The 24,911-nt window shown below is 39.1% G+C and overlaps 1 protein-coding gene and 1 pseudogene across 10 annotated transcripts in view; one reads left to right on the top strand and one right to left on the bottom strand.

Annotated features, from left to right (window-relative positions):
• Btrc (beta-transducin repeat containing E3 ubiquitin protein ligase) overlaps positions 1–24,911 on the top strand; it is a 152,324-nt gene that overhangs the window by 108,963 nt on the left and 18,450 nt on the right. For all 10 annotated transcript variants that reach the window (XM_090346044.1, XM_090346051.1, XM_090346047.1 and 7 more), the window contains 2 exons: positions 18,491–18,722; positions 22,634–22,820. In XM_090346044.1, coding sequence (XP_090202170.1) covers positions 18,491–18,722; positions 22,634–22,820 — 419 coding nt within the window. The remainder of the gene's footprint in view (positions 1–18,490; positions 18,723–22,633; positions 22,821–24,911) is intronic.
• On the bottom strand, positions 17,609–17,958 carry LOC150053926 (c-Myc-binding protein pseudogene; annotated as a pseudogene).

Below are 24,911 nucleotides of genomic sequence, written 5' to 3'. Positions count from 1 at the left end.
GCACCTGCTCATATTCTGTGTTAACTGTGTAGGATTACAACATTGTGTCCAAATTACATCTACATAGTAGATGTTGGGTAGAAGCATTGATATTGTCATAATTTCCAAATGTTGAGGTATCGTGAAAAAACGCAATTGTAAAATATGGGAAAATGATGCAGGCTTCAAGTTGAATAGTTTCTGTTATTTCAAGGGGCTTAAATAGTGTTTTGGAATAGACGTAACTAGGTTGTGTTTACAGCCAGACCTTCCTATTCTCCTATACCAAAGAGCAAGGTTCTGCTAACACTGACCTACTTTGCTTGTGTAGAGTATCATATTATGGTTACAGTGGTTATGAAGGGAAAAATAGATAAGATGGAAGATTTTTTTGTAGGAAACACTTTTAGTAGTATGTTTCTTTGTTGGTGGAATATAATGTTGTTACAAATCATGAATAAATATTCCAAATTCACTAATATTATAGCAGTTATAACCATTTTTAAGCTCCTTCCTAAGTAGATATTTCTCTCCTGGCTTTCTCTACTGTGAACTTTACAAAACAGGCGTAGGCAGTCTATTAATTATTCATATCATAGCAACAATTAAAGCGAATTAAAAATAAAAATCACCATATTGCAGTTAACCATGGGCAGCACCAAACTGTGTCAGCTCTGTAAGGGCCTGTAGGGTTTCCTTAGTTAAAAGTGCTAGAGGGAGCTCTAACCTTGTGCAGCACAGTGGCATATGGGAACAATTGTCTGTATGTGGCCACAGAGTTGCAAGTAAAGACAGAGGCTCAGGCTTTTTTGTGGCAAAATTTTAATTGGGTTTATTCGAAATCTGTTTTCTTTATCAGAAAATGAGTTAGTAACATCACAGTACTTTTCATATTTAACTCCCTTTTATTGAATATAATTTCATAGCAATGTTCTGAATTGAGTGAATATTCACAATGTAAATATATCTGTATAACCACTACTCAGATTTTTTTTTTTTTGGTCAGGCTAGGATTACAGGCATGAGCCATGGCACCTGGCTCAGCCTTTTTTTTTTTTTTTAAAGAAAGGAGATTACCTTTACTCTACCGCTATATCTTAGCTTGATCTGGTTTTGACCATATGATTTATGTGTGATTTCATGAGACATAATGTTTTTGAAAGTCATTCACATTGTTGTATTATGATTTGTAATTTCCTAGCTCTCATTCATATGTAGTATTTCATTATAGGTAAGTATCACAGTCAGAACCAGAACTGAAATTTTCAACTCATACCAATATCCACCTGACAGCAGAGAATAAGAGTTCCATTGTTCCTTGTTACCTTATCAGCATCTGGTGTTGCCTGACCTTTTCATTGTAGTATTCTAGTGGTGGATATTAGTATTACATATCATATTACAGGATTTGACTTCACGTTGTTTGTATTTCTTTTTTATTCTCTAGTTCTGGGAATTTAATTCAAGACCTTTCAAATGCTGTAACACTATTTTTATTTTTTAATTAGGAAGACGGGTAAACTATGTCTTTTCTTCTTCATTCTTCTTCCTTCCTACTTTGCTTCTTTATTCTTTTGGTGCTGGTCTTACAACTTGACTTCAGGCATGGGCACTGTCCTTGAGCTTTTGTTGTTTCTCTAAAGGCAGATATTGCGTGTGTCTGTGTGTCTGTGTGTCTGTGTGTCTGTGTGTCTGTGTCTGTGTCAGTCTGTCTGAGATCTGAGGATTGTAGTTCGAAGCCAACTCTGTTAGGAAAGTATGTGAGACTCTTATCTCCAATTAACTTCCAAAAAAAAAAAAGCCAGAAATGGAGCTGTGGCTAAAGTGGTAAAGCACCAACCTTGAGAAAGAAAAAAAAAAACAACAACTCAAGGACAGTGCCAAGGCCTGAATTCAAGCCCCTGGACTGTTGTGTGCTTGCTGTTGGGCGCGCGCGCGCGCACACACACACACACGCGCGCGCGCGCGCGCGCGCGCGCGCGCGCGCGCGGTATCTGAGAATGTAAGTAATCTTCAAGTATGCAGTAGGAGATTTCATTGTTATATTTCTACACACCTATGTTTACAGTGTATTTCAGTCAATCCTAACCCCTCTTACTCAGGGGGATAAACCTAGGGTGGGTTTCCTGGCAGCTGGAATTTTAGTCTGGTTTCTGGCCTAGCTTTGCTCTGCTCATTACTATAAGGAAGAAGGCAGAGGAAAAATCTTTATCTTACAGGATCTTAGCTCTTCAGTAGATTTTTTAAATTAGAGTAATGTAATGAAGGTATGGTTGGCATTCTGGATGGTTTCTTACTGTTCTTCCTTCACTAAATTTAGGTGTTTAAGGAAATGTGCTTTGGCGGTAGTTCTGAAAGATTGAAAATGATAGGGGAAAAAAATCAGTGTGCAAATGTTTTCTTAACCCATATTGCAAAAAATATTTTGAGGTTTCTTTTTGTTCTTTTCTGTCTTATTTAGCTAAATTTCATGGAAATATTGACTGAGTATCCTCATTCCTAATGGAAGCTTAATTTTACCTTTTCTTTCTTTTTTTTTTTTTTTTTTTTTTTTTTTGTCTATCATAGCGCTTGGACTCTGGGCCTGGGTACTGTCCCTCAGCTCTTCAGCTCAAGGCTACTTCCCTACCTTTGAGCCCAGTGACACTTCGAGTTTTCTAGTGGTTAATTGGATAGTCTTTCGGACTTTAGTGCCCCAGCTGGCTTTGAACCATAGTCCTCAGATCTCAGCTTCCTGAGTAGCTAGGATTACAGGCGAGAGCCACCATGCCTGAACTAATTTTACTTTTTATAGAGGCAGGCCTACTAGGTTTTTAACTCTGGGCCTCTGCTTTTTAGGCAGGATCTCTGCTATTTGAACTGTATACACCTATGTGTTTAACAGTTTTTTGTTTGTTTGTTTTTATGCCAGTCCTGGGGCTTGATCTCAGGGCCTGACCACTGTCCTTGGACTTTCTCAAGGCTAGAGCTCTACCACTTGAGCCTCAGCACTACTTCCGGCTTTTTTTCTATGTATGTGGTGCTGAGGAATCGAAACCAGGTCTTCGTGCACTCTTACCACTAGGCCAAACTCCTGGCCCCTATGCTTTAGTGTTTTTCATATACGATCTGCCATCAGCCTTAGGGCCCATGATGTTCTAGACCTACACATCTTGCCAGCCTGTACTATAGACATATGTACTACCACGTTCAGGCTCAGATACCACCACCAAAAAAAAAAAACTATTCTGCAGTTTCCGTTGGGGAGTAGGTAACAACAGGAAGCATGAAAGGTAACAGTGTGAATAAAGATAGATATGGATGAAGTGTTTATTAGCAAGTATAAAACTAGAACAGCTGAGCCTGCTGAAATTGTTTTTTAAAAGGAAGAGCAGGTAAAGGTTGATCAGAATACATTGTGTACATGTGCGGAAATGTTAACATGCAAGTGATGTATGAAAATTGTTTTTGCAAAATATAAATATTAGATTGGAAATAGTCTTAGAAAATGGATTATAGATTGTCAGGTTTTCCTATTATCAATAGATTATGTAGATATTGGCAAATTTCATAGCATGTTTGTACCCCACTCATAGTATGTCCTCCCCAAAAGTTACTTTTTAGTTACTTCTGGAGCCTGAGCACTGTCCTTGGACTTTCTCAAGACTAGCCGCTCTACTACTTGAACCACAGCACCACTTCTGGCTATATATCTGTATATATATATTATAGTTCCAAGGAATCAAACCTGGGTCTTTGTGCATGCTAGGCAAGCACTCTACCACTAGGCCAAACTCCTGGCCCAGTTTTTTTGTTGTTGTTTTTTTTGTTGTTGTTGTTTTGTTTTTGCCAGTCCTGGGCTTGAACTTGGGGCCTGACCACTATCCTTGGAGTTTCTCAAGGCTAGAGCTCTACCACTTGAGCCTCATTACCACTTCCAGCTTTTTTCTATGTATGTGATACCAAGGAATTGAACCCCGGGTCTTCGTTCATGCCAGGCAAGCACTCTACCACTAGGCCAAACTCCCGGCCCACTGTATATTTTTGAGTTGCTATTGATATTGCCATCCATGGCTTAAAATCTGGTTTGGAAGTAAAGGTTGAAACATAAAATTATTATAAAAATATTATAAAAAGTATTAAACTGATTCTAACCAGCAACTATGTGGGTTGTAATCCTACCCCTTTTAGTGCCTTTATATCCTAACAGTCACACTTCTAAGTACTATGAGTATCAGCATTTTACAAATGATGACTTTAAGGCACATAGAGTATCTGACTTACCCAAGATCACATACCAAGTGATAACGCTGGAATAGTCCTAATAGTGGCGGGGACTTTTTCAAGGAGGCTGGGTGGGTTGTGTTTGTTTATGTTCCTGAGTTAGGGCTTGAATTGGCACTCTGTCACTTGAGAGCCATAGCTCCACTTCTGGTTTTTGGTGGTTAGCTAGAGTTTCGTGGACTTTTCTTCCTGGGCTGACTTTGAGCTTCAACGTCAAATCTCAGCCTCCTGAGTAGCCAGGATGACAAAGTTGTGAGCCACTGGTACCCAGTGATGATGGACATTTGGTGAGTTGATGTGTTTTGGTTTAGGTTTGTGTTTCCCCAGGGCTTGAATTCAGGGCCTGTGCTTTTGCTTACTTGCTTGACTGGCACTCTTTTATTTCAGCCATACCTCTAGCTCCAGATGTTCATTTGTGTTGGCTTCAGTGCAGTACTTGTGGTCTTGATACTGAAGTATAACCTTCTTTTGGCTATCGAAAATATATTTCTCCTTCTATGAAAAGCAGTCCTGGTCTTCTTCATTTACTGTGAATCTTGAGTTAGGTACATTGTCATTAAAAGAAAAAGAGCCAGGGGCTGGGAGTTTGGCCTAGTGGTTAAAGTGCTTGCCTAGCATGCATGAAGACCTGGGTTCCATTCCTTGGTACCACATACATAGACAAAAGCCAGAAGTGGTGCTGAGGCTCAAGTGGTAGAGCTCTAGCCTTGAGAAAGTTCAAGGACAGTGCTCAGGCCCTGAGCTCAAGCCCAGGACTGGTAAAAAAAAAAAAAAAAAAAAAAAAGAAATAGAGCCAGAATTTCATTTTAGGAAAATTATACAACTTATATAACAATGGCGTTTTGAAACTTTAGTCTAAACTCTGCTCATTTATATGAAACTGAGAAAGTTATTTTGATCACCTCCGCTAAAAAAAAAAAAAAAAAAAAAGATGCTATATCCAAACTAAGCTTTTCCTGGATAAATTAAGAAAACAATTACTGAAGTATTCCAGAGAGAAATGGCTTTAGTCCCTTGATGCTCCAAGGGTTATTAAAGTTTTACCTGCAGATAACCAAGACTTCTAGAAGTTACAAGTCATTTACTTCATTCACTGCAGCTAAGAAAGGCCTGTGCTGCTGCCTCATAGGATTATTTCTTGCTGCATTTAACATGCATTAACAAGCATTTGGAAAGAGTTGAATTTCTTCTAGAAAGCTGAGTTGGCTTCTTGATCCTCTCCCTGCCCTCCCCCCCAAAAAAAGAGGGGAGCCTTTGAATTAAAGCTTTCCTTAGGATCAAGGTTTACTAAGTCGTTGACATCTTCTTATATAAAACATGAAAATCCAGGGATTATAACACAGTGAGATCCTTTTTAATACTTTATTTAAAACCCTCAGCTGGGCACCAGTTGCTTGTGCCTATACTCTTAGCTACTCTGGAGGCTGAGATCGAAGGATCATGGTTTAAAGCCAGTCATGGTGGAAAAATTCATGAGACTTTTATCTCTAATAAACTACCCAGAAAAAGCTGGAAGTGGCACTGTGGCTCACATAGTAGAGTGCTAGCCTTGAGCACCAAGAGGCTCAAGGGACAGCACCTAGGCCTTGTTCAAGTCCCAGGACCAGGAAAAAGAAAAAACTTCATATTTTTCCTACATACCTTTTGAATTTAAATGTCCTTTTGTTCTCCTCCACCAAGCCATCATTCTTTATTATTTTTTGGTAGAAACCAACTTTCTAGTGCTATGTAAGGGGAATGTGCCTGAAAATACAATTCTTTGTCAAAGAAATTTTATTTTGATAATATTAATATCATTTAACATCCAGCTGACCATCCTCTACCTAAATTATACAGAAGGACCAACCAGATTCCAGGCAATTAAACTTTATTACTGGACCTGATGTTTATCATGTGAGAGAGGACTTATTTGTCCAACGAGCATATTGCTTCTCTTAAAATCATAGAACATGGTAGTTCTGAGTCCTTTTGTGTTATTTTTTTGTAGTCATTTCCCCCCTTATTTCTCCTTAACCTCCTTTTACTACCTCACCATCTTTCTCTTCCCTAGATTATCATATGTCTTCCCTTTCCCAGTTTCTTCCTGATCATTCTTCTTTCTCCATCTGTGTCTGGTCTCTCTCACATACCTTCCCACTAGTTTCCCCTTTCCTCTCTCCTATTCCTAATCACTTTTGTCATTAATTTTTCTGTACTACTGTTTGCCTATCTCAAGCCTTTCTTCCTTTCTCTCTTCCTTCTTACTGTTTCCCTTCCTACTCTGTCCCTTCTCTATTCCACCCACCTTATACCCCCCCCACTCCCTTATACATACTCTGCTTCCTTCCCACAAAAACCTAGTCTTCATTTCCCAGTATCACATCTTGACTTCTCCAAGATGTTCAGTAGAAGAAATTAATTCTGCCTGTTCTAATTAATTTTAATGTTATAGAGAAAGAATGAATCCTCTAGATGGCACAGAAACACCCTGTCCTTTCCACATACATCAAATAGTTGACTAGAGTAACTCTTTTATTATACAGGAAAGTTAACATAAACCTCAAAATGTGACCATTGTTGAGTTATTGGTCATGGAGATTCTGGGCAATTGTTTGAGACAGGGTCTCTATTATGTTGTGCAGACTGGTCTGCAAATCCCTGGGGCTTAAGTTCTTCTACCTCAGCCTCCCAAGTAGTTCTAGCATAAGCACAGACCACTCTACCACCCTTTGCTCCCGTTTTATGTTCTTATGCTTCTATGTTATGTCCATTGTAACTGCTGCTTTAAAAAAAATCAGTTGAAAGCTGAGTACTAGTGGCTCACACTTAGAATCCTAACTGCTCAGGAGATTGATACCTGATCATGGTTCAAAGCCAGACTGGGCAGGAAAAGTCTATAAGACTTTTAATTCTAATTATCCACTAAAAAAAAGAGCCAGAGCTGGGCATGGTGGCTCATGCCTGTAATCCTAGCTAATCTAGAGGCTGAGATCTGTGAGGATTGCAGTTCAAAGCCACCAGGGCACTAAAGACCCTGGGACTCTTATCTCCAGTTACCCACTAAAAAAATGGGAAGTGGGGCCATGACTCCAGGGGTAGGGTAGTAGCCTTGAGCTGAAGAGCTCAGGGACAGTGCTCAGACCCAAGTCCCATGACCCACCCCATACTCCCTCCTCCCCTCCAAAAACTTAATCTCCTTTTAAACCTCAGTACTCTTATTTACAGAAAGTAAAAACATAGTGACTTATATTTGATCCTATTTGTTTTTTTTTTTAAAGAATCTATAGTTTCTAAGATAAAGTTGGATGTAATTATTTTATGATTAAAAGGTACTCACGGTGTCATGGAGTATTTCTCTACAAATTTAACCAAATGATTATTTGTTTTAGAAGCCAAAGCACAAAATGGCCAAACAAAAAAATTTAAAGGCACTAAATTTCTTTCTTTCTTCTTTGTTTCTTTTTTTTTTTTTTTTTTTTGGAGGGGGGTCAGGGCTTGAACCACCACTTCCTGTTTTCTGGTGGTTAATTGGAGTTAAGAGTCTCATGGACTTTGGGCTTTAGTGCCAGGCTGGCTTTGAACCACAATACTCAGATCTCAGCCTCCTGAGTAGTCAGGATTATAGGTAGGAGCCACTGTGCCTGGCTACTAAATTTCAAATTAAACCTATTCTGCATTTTCCTTTAGACCAAGAGAAAACTAGAGCCAAAGAGTGTGACCTAATGGTAGAGTGTTTACCTAGCACACCTGAAGCCTTGGGCTCAATTGCTTTGTATCACATATGTAGAAAAGGCCAGAAGTTGGTTTGTGGGTCAAATGGTAGAACACTAGCCTTGAGAAAGCTCAAGGACAATGCCCAGGCCCTGAGTTCAAGCCCCAGGACTAGCAGAGAGAGCTGGATAGAGAGGAAGAAGGAAGAGAGGGTGGGGGTGTGTGTGGGGGGGGGATAGCGACAATCCTTGACCACTAATTTCTTAATCAGATAGTTATTTCCAGACTCTTTGGATGCAACTTCTCCCCATAAGAGGTCACTCTGGATCTCTCCCCTCAGATCCTTCTTAAATAGTTACAGTTACATGAGGCTTCCAGTTTGGCTCCCACACGTTTTTGCAGCTTTAAGACCTATGAACCTTTTCTTTCTTCCTTCTCCTTACCTACTCATTCAAGTAAGAAGCCTTTAGTCTTACGAGGCTGCTTATATAGTAGAGATCCCATCTAGCAAGCACAAAGCTCTGAGTTCAAACCCTAGTACTGTCACTAAAAAAAAAGAAGGAAATAGCTTTTGATGTCTTTGTGCACCTATGGTTTTTGTTTGTTAGAAATGATTTTTTGTCTTTCGTCTTTTCAGCAGGAGGCAGAGGAGTCTTGGATTCAAGAGGTCTCAAATTGAACCATACCTCCAGCCCTTTTTGCTTGAGTTATTTTTCTAGTAGTCTTGCTTTTTGCTTGAGCTAGGTTGGATTGAGATTTTGTTATTAATACCACTGATGGACAGGCATACACCACAGCCACCAGCTTTTTCTGTGCAATGGGTTTCTTGAGGGCTGTTTTCCTGGGCTGGCCTTGAACTGCCTTCCTCCCAATTCCATCCTCCTGAGGTGGTTCCCTTCCCCCCCCACCACCATGGGGCTTGAACTGGCCTGGGCGCTATCTGAGCTCTTCAGTCCAAGGCTACGACCCTACCCTTGAGCCAAGCCCCACTTCCCCGTTTTCTAGAGGTTAATTAGAGATTAGTCTCAGGTCCTTTTGTGCTTGGGCTGGCTTTGAACCTTGATCCTCAGATCCTAGCCTCCTGAGTAGCTAGGATTATACACATGATACACACGAGCCACCACAGCCGGCAGTTTTTGCTATTTGGATGTTCAGTTTTCCAGATCTTTTCAACTTTCCAAATGGTGACCCTTTAGATTGCTTCAGTTCACTGGTACTGTCATAGCACCAGTGAACTGAGCTTATCCTCCCCCCAAATTTAGTTTGTGGTTTTTCCCTATAATATTTGCATATTCTGAGTATATTTGTATATTGTTAGTCTGATAGTCTTGGCAATTTATATACAGATTTGTTCCCCCCTATGATCAGTCATGGCAGTAGGAGGAACAGGTATTGGTAAAAGGCAGTTCTATTGTTATTATGCTTCCTTTTTACACTTTACATATTGTCTTTAGTATACCATTAAAAAAAGTAGCATTCATGCTAGACTTATCCACAGTATCAACACTGCCACAGTTACATGTTAAATTTCCAGTCTTGCAATTAGATTTGACCAAATGCATAACGATCAGGAGAATAATTTTTTTTATGGATTGACTTAGCGTTCTGAATGTTAGATTAGCTAAAAGGTTCCAGACTTAGTTATTCAGTTCTGAGAAGGTTATTTAGCTTCTAGATGTAGCAGTTTCTCCTTGTTTCACAAAGGGTTAACTAGTAGAGTTAGTGAATGGCTTTTTAGCTGCAGGGGTTTTTGAAGAGAGATGTAGGAATTCAGCTGTTAATTGAATTCTTGAGGCATGGACCCATGGTCATTGAAAAAAATGTGAGTGAGCAAAAATTCTCTTGCTTTGCTTCTAGTTTATACATTGTTTATATAGCAAGAATTACTTTTAAGAGGATATTATGCCTATTTGTGCTAATTCGACATTTTAAATGACACTGACATTTTAAGATCTTATATAATATCTTTGGTCCCCTGTATTGCTCCTTTCTGTTTTTTCATTGCTCACGTCCCCAAGTCTGCTACATTTCCGCCCCCCCCCCTATTTTTTCCCCATCTCATGAGCAAAGTTTTAACAATACACAGAAAGTTAACTGCCTGGAGTCTTTTAAATATAAGTAACACGCAACCAGTAATAAGCTGTCGGTTGTTTTTTTTGCTGCCTGCAAAGAAACATAAACACAGCGCTCATTTCTGGCAGGTTTTTACTGTCAGAGTTTCTCCTATTATATTTATCTTACAATTTGCCAGGGGGTGAAGTTATTAAGTTTTAGCAGCAGCCATCGATCAAGTTCACAAGTTAACACGATAAAGGCTCTGTGCCGCTCCGATCCAGGGAAATGATGATCCTCACTCGGTAATTAACTAAATGAGAAAGTTAAATCTTACTTGAGAGCTGGGAGAGATGAAAGAGAGGTGTTTGTCAGTTTCTCAGTGGAAATTAGAAGCAGTTTTCTGCAATTCCCTAAGCTGCTGCTCTGTCATATTTTACATAAGCACTGGGAAAACGTCTTGTAATTAGTGCTGTCATGGAGGATTTTTTTCTTTTCTTTTTTTTTTTTTTTTTTGCTGAAGGATGTTGGAATAATTCATTAGATTATCAAGAAAGGCTTATGTCCTGAAATGATTAGCACAGTGAAATTTAAACCATTAACGATAACAAGTTTAGAGCTTGCTGCAGTGCAGAGACACCCGGGGTATGTCTGTGCCTGTTTCAATCATTTCTTATAATTAAACATTATGTCCTTTTTTTTCTTTCTTTATTCACTAGGACCCATCCAAAAAAAAAATCCTTTTAAGGTGGCACTGTCTACATCAGTGGGTTTACCAGCCTTGGAGGTGTGTGTAGTTAGTAGCTATAGTAATGCAGCAGTAAATTAAACTGCTGTGAGTTTCTTGGGTTAGAACAAAAGAACCCATCATCCTAGAAGCTATAAAGTTGCATGAGGGAACACACTAAAGAAACAAGAGTCTCACTTTTGAAATCTAAAAATGTGAACTTACCTGTCAATTTATCTAGATCAAAAACTAGGAAATAACCAGAATGGTTCTATTTTGACTTAGGTGAATTTTATATGTGACTTTTCCTATAGACAGCAAATAGGTAAAGATTAGCAAGTGTCTCATCCTTAAATAATCATATATATACTGGGCCATTGTGAGTTCATTTCTTAGTGAGTTTTATTTAACAGAATTGGAATGATTGCAAGCTTTGTCTTGTTGGTTATTAGAAACTAGTCATATTCATAATGTGAACTTTTTCTGTGCTGACAAATCTGTCCCTTCCTGTCTTCCACATTCACTAATCAGATCTGACATATTTATGAGTTCACCTAATATGTAATCATATCTAGAAGAAGCTGTTAAAATATTAATACAGTAATTCCACTGAGAAATATGATGTTTACTTCTGCTGAAATGTATGTCCCATTTTATATGTTTAGCCGTAATTTTCTTTCGTTTGGATTCCTACTTTCTTCCCTAACCTCCAAAAGTTAAAGGGAACTGTATTTGTCTTTGTTTTTGTTTTGGCAGTACTGGAATTTGAACTCATACCTACAGCCTTGCCTTTTGTTCATTATTTTTGAGATAGTGTCTCATTTCCTGCCTAGGCTGGCACCTGAACTGTGAGCCACTCAATCGCACATACTATCAGGCCAGAATCCCTCCTTTAAGATGAAGTCTGGTGGGTTTTCCTGCCTAGTGTGACCTGCATCTTCCCAATATGAGCCTCTCACATTGTTTAGGTTGGCAAGTGCATGCCACTGAGCCCAGCTATTGGTTGAGAAAAGGTCTTAAGAATTTTTATGCTCAGGCTGGCCTCAAACCGTGATCATTCTATTCTTAATCTCCCAAGTAGCTAAGAGGACAGTCATGGGCCAACAGCACCCAGCTAAGTACTGCTCCTTGATCACTGAAAGTTATAAAGGGTATTTTGTTTTGTTTTGTGAAGGTCCTATGGCATAACTGGGCACTGTCCCCGAACTTCTTTGCTCAAGGTTAGTGCTCTTCTACATGAGTCTCAGCTTCAATTCTGGCTTTTTGATGATTAGTTGGAGGTAAGCATCTCATATACTTTTCTGCCTGGACTGACTCTGAACTATAGTCCTCAGATCTCAGCTTCCTAAGTAATTAGTATTACAGTGAGCCAATGGTGCCTACCTCCAGCCATGTCTTAAGCCATTTCTCCAGCCCTAGTATAAATATTGATAAGGCATACTTTGGGTGATATCACATATAACTACTTCGAACTCTCCTCAAGCTCTCCTTTATACTTCAGAGGAAATCTAGACACCTTATGAAGAAACTGGTAGTATTGTAAGAGCTAGCCCAAGGCCGTCTCATTTGTTAACACTTTGTCCCAAATTATTCACTCTGCATCAACTGCATTGGCTTTCTTTCAGTTCTTCCCTTGAACTATCTTCAGTCTTCCTTCTTTCTGGAAGGTGCTTTCTCCAAGTCTTCACAAGACTGACCCTTTCTCATGCAGGTATCAGTTAAATTGTTGTCTCTTTCAGCATTATTTCTTGACTGTCCCAGTTAAAGTAGAATGAAAAGTTATCTTTTTTTCACAGTACATATTAGTTTCTGAAATTGTCCTATTCTGTGTTTTCCCCTAACTTCTCCAGAGAAGACAAATTGTGTGCCTGTTCACTGAACTTCCCCCTAGCATCTGGTAAAGTGCCCAGCAGAGAGAGTAGTCACCCAGTTAAGTGATAGTTGGTTAATTCATACTGCCCAAGTTCCAGCCTTAATTGGAATTCTTATCCCTTTCCTCCTCAGAGCATCGTCATCCCCAGCACAACCCTTGCTCCTTTTATTCATGAAGCAATTCATCACTTTAATCATAATGTCCCCTTTTCCCCTACCATAGTATTCATTGCCAGAACCTTTCTCAAAGCCAAACAGAATCCTTAGATGTCTTTAATCATTTGTATCTCACTATTATAGTCCTTTCACCTAGTTCTTAAGATCCAGATGCAAATGGTGTCCTATGTCTGAGCCATTGTCCTTTCTTATTTACCCCATTCTTTCTTCTGGGTTCATGAAAATGAGAAACATTTGTTATTTCATCATGAAGTTTAGCCAGTCCATGATATATTTTTCAGCCCATAAATGGCATCGAAAGAGCATGCATTTAATTTTACAATTGTGGTGATTGGCCAGTTGGTGTATACAAGTGTGTGCTTTCTCCTTCTGGCTTAGGCAGCAGCTGCAAGAAAATTATTGGTCATTTTGAAAATTAGTAGTACATGTCATGCGCTTGGTTTGGTTGGTTGGTTGTTTCATTTGGGGGTGGGGGGCCCTGAGCCTTTGTGAACTGTGCTGGAAGAAAGTCCTAGTAATCTTTAACTCTTTTTATTTTGTTTGTTTATCATCTAACTTAACAGCTCTTTCCATTCTTACACTGTTTGCCGTACTCCTGCCATCAGTAACAACCAAAACAAAACCTCGGAATAGGGCCCAGGCACTGAATCCACATCTACACAATAACTAGTAAAAAGCTGGGCTGAAAGTGTATCTGGCTAAGCAAGTCAGCTGAACAAGTATAAAGTCCTGAGTTAAGAAGGTAAATTTATAGTTTTGGATTGTAGTTCAAATGGTAGAGTGCTTGCCTATCTTTCTGGAGGCCTGTGAGTTACTGAGTACTTCTGTGTGTGCTAGGTGGAGGGCTAAGTATGTTTTTCATGAAATTTTGTTTCTTTGCTTTCTTGGGTTTTTGTTTTTATAGTATTGGAGTTTTAACTCAATATCTCATACTTACTAAGAAGGTGCTCTACCATTTTACCACTCCAGCCCATTTGTTTGGTTTTGATCTTCACAGAAATCTAATGAACTACATCCTAGTGTTAATCCCCTGTTTTATAGATGAGAAAAATAGATGCAGAAAGATAAACTTATTCTGTGTCACTCCATTGGTAAGTTAAGGAGCTGGAATTTGAAAGTAGTGTTTTCCATTCCTGTGCTAAAGCTTTTTAAAACAGTACAGTTGTGTTTGCCAGTAGCTATTTGAAGTAACAATGGCTCTCAAGTACATTTCTTTATGAGGAGACATATTTTTTGGGGGGAGGGTAGTAACTATAAAGTTGCTAGAATTACCTAGAATAATTGGCAAGCACATGGAATTACATTTTGCTCTTTATTTCTAATGTCCAAACATTTTGTGTCTTATTTATGAAGTAAATCACAGAAAAGGTACAAGTTTGAATGAAGGTTAGTTCTTACAGTAAAATAACTTTGTTAAGTCTTTAGGCAATTTTATCTGACAGCCATTGATGAAAGAATAGCTTTTCATGATTATAGAACTACCTGGTTTGTTCAGAGTAAAAGCAGAATCATTTTTTTTTACTGTGCTACTGGCATTCTGTGCTTGAACCCGCAAAAAAAAAAAAACAAAAAAACTTAGACCAGCAAAAACTGTAACACCGAATATTCATGTCCATTTCTACCTTTTTAAAGACAAGAGAAAATAAATGACAGCAAAGTGGTTTTGGTTGTTGGGATGAGTAGCATTTGGTCAAGCTGGTAGACACACATTTATTAGCCCCATAAACTATTCCATATTTCATGAGTTTTCCTTTGTTGCAATGCAAACAAATACCTTACACAAAAACCAGCCCTGAAGTCCCCAAGTCTGGTGTTCAACAAAGTTCTTCTCAGTCATTTTAAGTCTATGTCATAGACAATAGGGATATTTATACTAGATAACCTCCAACTCTGCACATCCCAGCTTGTTTATTGGTTCTAGCTTAGCACTTTTTGGGGTGGGGAGGTGGGGGCAGTCCTAGGGCTTGACCTCCTGGGAAATATCCGTGAAGTTTTGTTGTTTCATTTTGCTTAAGACTAGCACCCAGCACTTGAGCTATAGTTCAACTTCTGGGTTTTTTTTTTCTGTTTTGTTTTGTTTTGTTTTGTTCCAAGGAGGGTGATTAATTGGAGATAAGAATCTCACAAATTTTCCTGCCTAGGCTGGTTTCAAATATCTTCACCTCTCAACCTCCCGAGCAGCTAGGATTACAAGCATGCACTACCAGCGCCCAACTCACATGTTATTCTTGAAATACATTGTGTATCAGATACCATGTGTAAAAAGGTCTGCATTTGGGGTTTACTATTGAGAAAATAAGGAAAAGTACACTTCAGTAGCAGATTATCGAAATTTTCTCTTACACTTTCAGCATGTGTAGGCAGAGATGCATTCTAGAGTAACATGGATCTCCCTGCCAGACTGGGGTCCATTCGGCCAAGTAACCAAAGATCCAATACTTTGAAAAGTACTCAGTTGTACTCTATAGAAAGTATATATATATATATATTTTTTTAGTGTATTAAAAGTTTCTGTTGATTCTGAATCTTCAAGTGTCGTCCAGCTTCAGATTGGGTATGTCCATCGTCTCTTATATCTTTATCCAATCTATCAACAAATTCAATTGAATCTGCCATCAAAATACACCGAATCCCAGTTATTTCCCTCCACCTGACAGCCGCTGCTCTAGTCCAAAAAATTATTTTGTCTTTGGTAGAATGTTGAAATATAAGTAATCTATTAGTTGTCATCTTTATGTCCATTCTTGTCCCTAGAATTTGTTCTTACAACTGGGTTCTTCCCAAGCTTATATCCATCTTGTTTCTCTGAATGTCTCTGTCTCCTCTCATCATCTGTGCCTTTATTTTCTGCAGAGTGGCCTGAGTTTTTCACTTGGTTGCTCTAGTCCCAAAATATGAATTGTCTCCATACCTTACTAGTCAAAGTCCAGACTCAACAGAAGACATAAAGTGGGAAGAACTATATTTTGTATAGGGATGAGGCTGGAATTGTTTGGAAACACTTCTAAAAGTTATTCAGCACTATCTGAGTGACCTGGAAAGCACGACTCAGATTATTTCTTCTGCACTGGGACCTCTGCTGTCAAAATTCCCCTTATTGCCCAGTGAGGATGCTCACACCTATAACCCTTGATCTGAACATCATGGTTTGAAGCCACCCTGGGCAGAAAAATCTATGGAACTTTATCTGAAACAGCAAAAAATCAAGAAGTGGTACTGTGGCTCAAGTAATAGAGCCACAGTCTTGAACAAAAAAGGAAGAGCCTAAACCTCTGAGTTCTGTAGATAGGAAGTCTGGCCCAGTGTAGCTGTCTTTTGCTCAGGTCTGAAATCACTATGTTGGCCAGCCTAATCCTTATGTGGAACTTCCTGTCCTTTTAGGTCATTTAGCTCCAAGAATCTTATCATATTCTTCTTACCTACATGCCCCATCCCCTTCCTCATCTATACCATTGAGGCAAGGAGAAGAAACTTCTCTAATTTAGCCAGGTGCGGTAGTTCACGCCTGTAATCCTAGCTATTCAGCAGGCTGAGACCTGAATATCAAGGTTCAAAGCCAGCCTGGGCACAAAAGGACCTGAGACTCTTATATCCAACTATCCCTAGAATTGGGGCTTGAGTCAAGGGTAGGGCCGCAGCCTTGAGCTAAAGAGCTCTGGGACAACGTCCAGGCCCAGGGGTAGCCGGTAGCCTTGAGTTGAAGAGCTCAGGGACAGCACTCAGGCCAAGTTCAAGCCCCATGACCCACAAAAAAGAAAGAAGGATGGATGGAAGGAAGGAAGGAAGGAAGGAAGGAAGGGAGGAAGGAGAAAGAAAGAAGGAAAGAAAGGCCTCTCTAATTTAAAGACCTTATGTAATTAAGTAATCCTAATCCCCCTTCCCTTCCCCCCCACCTTTTTTTTTTCTTTATTCCTTTTTGAGACTGTATCTACATTACCCAATCTGACTTTAACTCCCAACCCACTTTCCTCAGCCTCTCAAGTGTTGGGGACAGGTAATCCACACCATCATGCTATAGTTAATAAACTGTTTCAAGTCCCTATTTTAATCCCAATAATGCCTCTATTAGTGTTTGTTTGAATGACTAAGGAATGTAATTTTGATGGCTATGAAAGTTTTTTTCTTTTTTCTTTCAAGTTGAGTATATGAGAGTTATTTAAGCTTTACTTTTTTCATGGTAGCAGTCAAAATAATCATTGGTCTTTGCATGGAGTACTTATTTGACTATTGTTGTAAGGCCTGCAGTTTGGCTTAGTAACTAGCTTGCCTAGCATGCATGAAGACGGAAGTTTGATTCCTTGGTACTACATACATAGAAAAAGTCAGCCAGAAATGGTGCTGGGGCTCAAGCCTTGAGAAAGCCCAAGGACAGTGCTCACGCCCTGAATTCAAGCTCTACCACTTGAGCCACAACACCACTTCTGGCATTTTTTCTATGTATGTGGTGCCAAGGAATTGAACCCAGGTCTTCCTGCATGCTAGGCAAGCACTCTACCACTAGGCCACAGCCCTTGAATTTTTTTTGTCAGTCATGGGTCTTGAACTCTGACCTTAGATGTTGTCCTTGAGCTGAAGAGCTACTACTGCCCTACTCTTTGAGCCATATTGCAACTTCAGGTTTTCTAGTAGTAATTGGAGCTAAGAGTTTCAAGGTCCTAGTGCCTAAGCTAGCTTTGATCCTCCATCCTCAGATCTCAGCCTCCTGAGTAGCTAGGTGATTCAGGTATGAAATACCATTCCCAGCATAATATTGAATTTTTAATAGTGATTCCAAATGTGAACTTAATATATTAAGGGAGTTTTATAGCATCTGTCCGGAAATATTATATTCTATACAAACTATTCAAGTCATACAAAACCATTTTTCAGTGTCTTTTCAACTGCACACTTCTCCTGAGGTGGTTCATACTGAGCAAGCTTTGCTTTCAGTTTTTCATTTTCTTCCACAGTAGCTTCATATTTTTCTTTCATTTCTGCCAATTCTAGGCGAAGCAGCTCTATTTCTGCATTTTCTGAGGTAGCAGCTCCTAAGTGATGCTTTTAAAAAATCCAAAGCACTATTAGGTTTCTCTGGTTCTTCATATAAGGCTACCAGCACTTGGCTCAGTGTGTCCAGCACCCCCTGACTTCTCCAAGTATCTCCGCAACTGCTCATGCTTCCAGGCGGCAGCTTTGTAATGGCCATAGTGACAGCAGCATCACTGGCACCAAGACTCTGCAAATTAATTTTTTTTGCTTGCTAATAATAATATGATTTTGGCTTTCAGTTTTCATCTGTGTAGAATTAAGAATGCTTTCTTGTGAACTTTTGAAAATGGATGTTCAGTCTTTCTTTAACATACATTGTTCTGGTATTTCTGAGGCTTTCCATATAATGGTGGTTCACAAATGTCCAATTACTGGCAAAATAACAGAGTGGACCCTATGATAAAAGATACAACTTAGCACACCAGGCCAGAAAATTGCATATATTTTCTTTTTTTTTTTTTAAGGTCATGAGGCCTGGGCTACAGCCCAACACTTGAGCCAACCCCCACTTCACATTTTCTAGAGGTTAATTGGAGATAAAAGAGTCTCAGTCCTTTTGTACCCTGGCTGGCTTTGTATGGCAGTCCTTAGCTCTCAGCCTCCTGAGCAGATAGGGTTACTGGCATGAGTCACCATGCTCAGCTTATTTCCTTCATTTTTAATAGTTACCATTATGCATTTCTTCAATGCCTCTTTCCACAGACAAAACTTGCCAATGGCACTTCCAGCATGATTGTGCCCAAGCAGCGGAAACTCTCGGCAAGCTATGAGAAAGAAAAGGAACTGTGTGTCAAATATTTTGAGCAGTGGTCAGAGTCTGATCAAGTGGAATTTGTGGAACATCTTATATCCCAAATGTGTCATTACCAACATGGGCACATCAACTCATACCTTAAACCTATGTTGCAGAGGGACTTCATAACTGCTCTGCCAGGTATGTGTACATGTATCACTAAACCACCAATTTGCTAGAGCAGTGATAGCATTGTATCTTCAGCCTTATATTCTTCTTTATAAATGTTATTAACTTGACTTTTACAAATTAAGTCATTTAATTGCACCTCGTTGGTAAAAATACAAGAAAAAACAAATTTAAAAAACAAAGATTCTGGCTGGGAGTTTGGTCTAATGGTAGAGTGCTTGCCTGCCTGCACGAAGACCCAGGTTCAATTCCTTGGTACCACATACATAGAAAAGAAAGCAGAAGTGGTGCTGTGGCTCTAGTGGTAGAGTGCTAGCCTTGAGAAAGCCCAAGGATAGTGCTCAGGCCCTGAGCCCAAGCCCAGGACTGGCAAAAAAAAAAAAAAAAAGATTCCCCTTTTACCCATCTTCTCCCTTTTGATTGTTTTCTAATTACAAAAGTTACTAGAAATTTAGAGAAAAAGAAATCACACATTTCCCTATAACGCTGTGATCACATTTTTAACCCTTTTTCTTTTTTCTTTTTTTGGCCAGTCCTGGGGACTGATCTCTGACCTTAGGCTTTCCTCAAGGCTAGAGCTCTAACACTTGAGCCATAGTACCACTTCTGGCTTTTCTCTGTATGTGGTACCAAGGAATTGAACCCCTGGTCTTTGTGCATACTAGGCAAGCAGTCTACCATTAGGCCAAACTGCCATCTTCCTTTTTCTTAATGTATTCTCTTGGGTTTGTTTGTTTGTTTTGAGTTTTAGGATTTGTTTTTGTTTTGGTTTAGTTTTGTTTTTGTTTGCTGTAGGGCTTGGACTCTGAGGCTGGGCACTGTCCCTGGGCTCTTCAGCTCAAGGCTAATGCTCTACCACTTGACCCACAGTGCCACTTCTGGTTTTCTGGTGGTTAATTGGAGATCATACATGCCCAGACTAGCTTTGAACTAGATTATCAGATCTCAGCCTCCTGAGTAGCTAGGATTACAGGAGTGAGCCACCAGCGCCCAGCTCTTAATATATTTTCTTTTGCCATTCCAGGCCTTGGCCTAGGTACTATTCTGAGCAGCTTTTGCTCAAGACTATCATTTTACCACTTGAGGCACTTCTGGCTTTTTCTCTTTCATTGGTACTGCGGATTTGAACCCAGGGCCTTATGCATACTAGGCAAGTACTCTACCATTAACCACATTTCTAGCCTTATATTTTATTTAAATATTTTCATTTACGGGACCAGGAACATAGCCTAATGGTAGAGTGCTCATCTAGCTTGCACAAAGCCCTGGGTTTGATTCCTCCATACCACATACTCAGAAAAAGCCAGAAGTGGTACAGTGGCTCAAGTCACAGAGCACTAGCAAAAAGTTGCCAAGGTTTGTGTCTGTGCCCAGCCCCTGATTTCAAGTTCCAGGACTATCCCCCCCCCCAAAAAAAAATACACACACACATGCACACATGCACACACACATACATGCTTTTCCTACATGTGTGTTCTTTTTAAACTTTTTAGAATTGTATCTAGATTTTTTTTTTAGCTCCCATAATATCCTTCCCAATGATTATTTAACCCCTTCGTTGAATATTTTTAAGTAGTTTTATGGGATTTTTTCCTATTATAAACTGTGCCATGAAGTATATCCATATGTATTAGTCTTGTGAAGATCTTGGAGAGAAATACCTGAAGGAAAATTGCTGTATTAAAGAGTATGAAGCCTTCAGCTTATACTTCCTTTTCTTCTCTTTGTCCTTTCCTTTATGCTCTCTTCTGTCTTCTTTTCTTCCTTCAATACTAGGAATTGAACCCAGGGCCTTGCATATTCTAGGCAATTGCTACATCACAGATCTGTTTTAATGCCCCCTGCCCAAGAGTTTGAACATTTTGAGGTTTTTAGTACATGCTGACTAGCTGTCTGTTAAAGAAAAAAGACACCAATTTAATACCTCCTCAGAACAGCATACTATGACTTTTAATAGTTGCCAGTTATACCTTTTTAAATTTTTTTGTTTTTCTAAACTTCGAATTTAAATTGTCCTTGCAAATTAAAGGAATGCTTATTTATATCTTAGAACCATTTTAAAACTGAATTTTACCTGTATCTTTTGTTAATAGAATAGATTTTGCCCTCTTGAAATGCATTGGCTTTTGTTTTAGCCACAGGCAATTTTCTTTGTACAGACAATCTGACTGTACCTATTACTGTGTTCTTCCCAACCACTGAGACATGCTACTATCTCAAGTTTATACCACTAAGAATTGAACAGGAGTTGATTAGACCAGTGTATTTTGCTAATACTGATCCCTAGTGTGTATTTGCTGACCACTCTATGAGGTATTAAATCATGTCTAATGCTTTATGGCCATTTACACTTATAAACTTCCACCATCTGGCTACATTTAGTAAACCAAACTACTTTAAAAAATGCCTGTAATACATTAATGTAATGGTTTTGTTTGGAGTGCTAGGTGAAATTACTTTCAACAACTTATTACAGGTACATAGTAAATGATCAGAGCAATTTGATGGTAGTCATTAAAAATATTGGACTGCCTTTGGAAACTTCTGATGGTGCAAGAAGTTTCAATATAAAGATTCAGGATTTGTACTATAATTGTATTTTGTATGAAGAACTAATTATTATATTTTTAATTGGCTTCTAGTCATGTTCCTTTAATAAGAATTAGGTGATGGATGCCTCCATCTGTTTGTGCCTAAACATGAACATGTGATGTAAGCCAAACAAGATCCATTTCTTTTCCCTGTCTGCTGGAGAATGTGACAGATAGCCACATAATTTTTAAATTAGAATTATGTTTAATAAACATATTTGTATTGTTACTAATGGCATCCAAGTGTCTCTTTGTATAATTCAAGAGACAAGCACAAAATGAAATTTGGTATTTTATTTCCATTTAACTTTTTGCCTATGGGAGGCAGAATCTGAGAAATTCCTCTACTTGAGAAAAACTCTTGTTAGGTTACTCTCATAGAGGAATAACTTCAAATATTGTTGTCTCACTTACTTGTAAACTTCAGAGCAGCAGCCAAAAAAAAAAAAAAACTTTATACTAATAAAGGAGTGTCCCACCAAGGCTTCAGAATCGATTTGAGTAGTGAAGAATTTTAATTAGGAAGCACAGCTCAAGATCTAATTGCCAGTGTTTCCCTTTGCACATCCTACATAATATTGTCTGAAATGGTAGGCACATTATCTGTTTGTTTGTTTGTTTTTTTCATTTTGGTCACCTGTCATTTAGATTCTGCAATAGTAGTATTAGTAGTAGTGATTCTCAAATATAGTTTCTTTTAACATGAAATTAAAATCCTTGAATCTAAAAAAGCACCTCTATGTCTTCTCAGGATTTTTCTATACCAGTCTACATTTCCTCCTTCTCTCCTTTCTCTGTGTCCAGAATTCTATAACCCAGCACATTCTGACTTAGTGTTTCTCCCTCAGTACATTTCAAGGATATTTCTTTTGCTGAATAGCTTTGGAACTGCAGCAGTAATAGGAACAGAATGAGAAATGGACCTAATATCGAGATTTGGGGGAGTCTGAATCACAGAGTTTGAGATGCCATCCATAGAACATCCCCTAGTGCTGAAATCCATATAGATAGATGTGAATTGTTTTCTGGAATCCTTTTTATTTTTAATGTCTTGGGGGTTTTGCTGGTTGTTAGCTTTAACTTCCTTATCTAAAGGAAGATGGAAAATACTGTTCATTTCTGTAACCTTATGGAAAAATTATTGACACTCATTTTACCCAAGCCTCTGTTTGAAAAAGAAACTGGACTGCACTAGGGACAATAGTATGTCTTCATAGCTGAACAGTAATGTTCTGTTTTAAATCACAGAACAGTAAAAAAAAAAAAAAGTATAAAAAAAATCATTTACCACCTCTCTTCTTTTGCTGTATTTTCCCCTTTCCCCACTGAAAGCTCGGGGTTTAGATCATATTGCTGAGAACATTCTGTCATACTTGGATGCCAAATCACTATGTGCTGCTGAACTTGTATGTAAAGAATGGTACCGAGTGACAGCGGATGGCATGTTATGGAAGAAGCTCATTGAGAGGATGGTCAGGACAGATTCTCTGTGGAGAGGCCTGGCAGAACGAAGAGGGTGGTGAGCCTTTTAACTTTCTTCCTGTTAAAACATTTCCACACCTGGCTGTTCAGAATCATGGGAAGATTGTTGGGGTCAAGTGAAACCATTGATTATTTAATGTGGTTATTTTGCTGATTTGTATGAGGCTAAAAAATGTAAAACAGTAGTGATATACTTACCAGTTTTTCTTCTGATAACATTCATAAAATGACAAACTACCGGAGCAGGGAGTGTGGCCTAGCAGTGGAGACTGCTCACCTAGCATGCACAAAACCCTGGGTTTGATTCCTTGGTACCATATACACAGAGAAAACTGGAAGTGGTACTGTGGCTCAAGTAGTAGAGTGCTAGCCTTGAGAAAAAAAAAAAAGCCCTAGGGCAGTGCCGAGGCCCTGAGTTCAAGCCCCAAGACCACCTCCCCAAAAAATGACAAAGTACCATGTTAATAGTAATTTACAAATAAATAAATAAAATAATAATAGAACGCTAACTACTCTCCTGTTTAAAGCATTCTGCTCTCTCAGTACAAATTGGTATTCTGAAAAAAAAGGCTAATGGGCAATTAAACAACTAGATGGCTTTAAAACGGATACATACTATCAGCTTTTTCCTAATCTTAGACAAATGATTGTTTTCTCCTGAAGATTTCTTGCATTTAATCACCTTTGTAATCAAAAACTATTTTTATTCCCAGCTAGAATAAGAACTATAGCTACCAAAAAGAATGAAAATGATACGTGTATGAGTATGTGGGGTGTGTGTATATATGTGTTTGCATGGTTGCCAATCCTGGAGTTTGAACATTGTCCCTTTCTCTCTTGTCTCCCCTCCACCTCCCCAAGGCTAGCTAGCTCTCTACCACTTGAGCTACAATACTATTTCTGCCTTTTTTGTGTATATGGTACTGAAGAATTGGCCTCAGGGCTTCATGCATGCTAGGCAAGCACTCTACCACTAAGCCATATTCCCAGCCTTTTGTTTCTTCTTAAGACTCATATTCTCTTTAGCTTTTCTTGTTTAATTCTGAATTCCCTATAGCATTATGTATAGTTAGTAGCCTAAAAGTTCAACAGTGTTGCTGTTGTTTTAATATAATGATATTATTTCATTAGAACTTTTTTTTTTTAAATAGAATTTTTGTTTCTAAATCACTATAAGGAACTCAGAAGCAGCCGGGAGTTTATCCTAGTGGTAGAGTGCTTGCCTAGCATGCATGAAGACCTGGGTTCGATTCCTCGGTACCACATATATAGAAAAGCCAGAAGTGATGTTGTGGCTCAAGTGGTAGCGTGCTAGAGAAAGCCCAAGGAACGCTCAGGCCCTGAGTTTAAACCTCAGGACTGCCCCCCACTCCCCTAAAAAAAGAGAAAGTCAGAAGCTATGTGCTAAGTACACAGTAACACCAGGCAGAAAGTATCTAAGAGACTCCTTTGGGGATAGGAGAGTGTCAGTTTGGGACTTGAACCTCAGGCCAAGGCACTGCCCCTGCACTCTTTATGCTCAAAGCTAGTGTTCTACCACTTGAGCCAAAGCTTCTCCAACTATTTTTTAGTGGCTAAGTGAAGATAAGAGGCTGACAGACTTTCCTGCCCAAGGAGCCTTTAACACCTGGCCCAAGAAACACTTACTTTCAATTAACTAGAGAGAAAACTGGACTGGAGGTGTGATTCAACTGATAAGAGTGTCATCTGTACATAATAGGGCTGAGCTAGGGTACGGGAGTTTGGCCTAGTGGTAGAGTGCTTGCCTAACATGCACAGAAACCCAGGTTCCCTTCCTCTGTACTACATACATAGAAAAGGCCACAAATGGTGCTGTGATTCAAGTGGTAAATTTCTGCCTTGAGAAAGTCCAAAGACAGTGCTCATACCCTGAGTTCAAGACCCAGGACTGGCAAAAACAATAACAACAACAACAACAAAAACCTACTTGTGGAATTTTTTTTATCAAAATTAGCTCTTTTGAAATTCATTAGCACATAAATATAAAGAAGATATGTTACTGTTAAGAGTTCAGCCATTCTGGGCCAGGAGTTTGGCCTAGTGATTAAAGTGCTTGCCTACCATGCATGAAGACCCGGGTTCGATTCCTCGGTACCACATACATAGA

The sequence above is a fragment of the Megascapheus bottae genome, chromosome 15 (genome assembly GCF_031878675.1).
Source record: "Megascapheus bottae isolate mThoBot1 chromosome 15, mThoBot2.hap1, whole genome shotgun sequence".
NCBI classification, from domain to species: Eukaryota; Metazoa; Chordata; class Mammalia; order Rodentia; family Geomyidae; genus Megascapheus; species Megascapheus bottae.
Note: the sequence above shows the minus strand (reverse complement) of the source record. Positions and strands in the feature narration are given on the sequence as shown.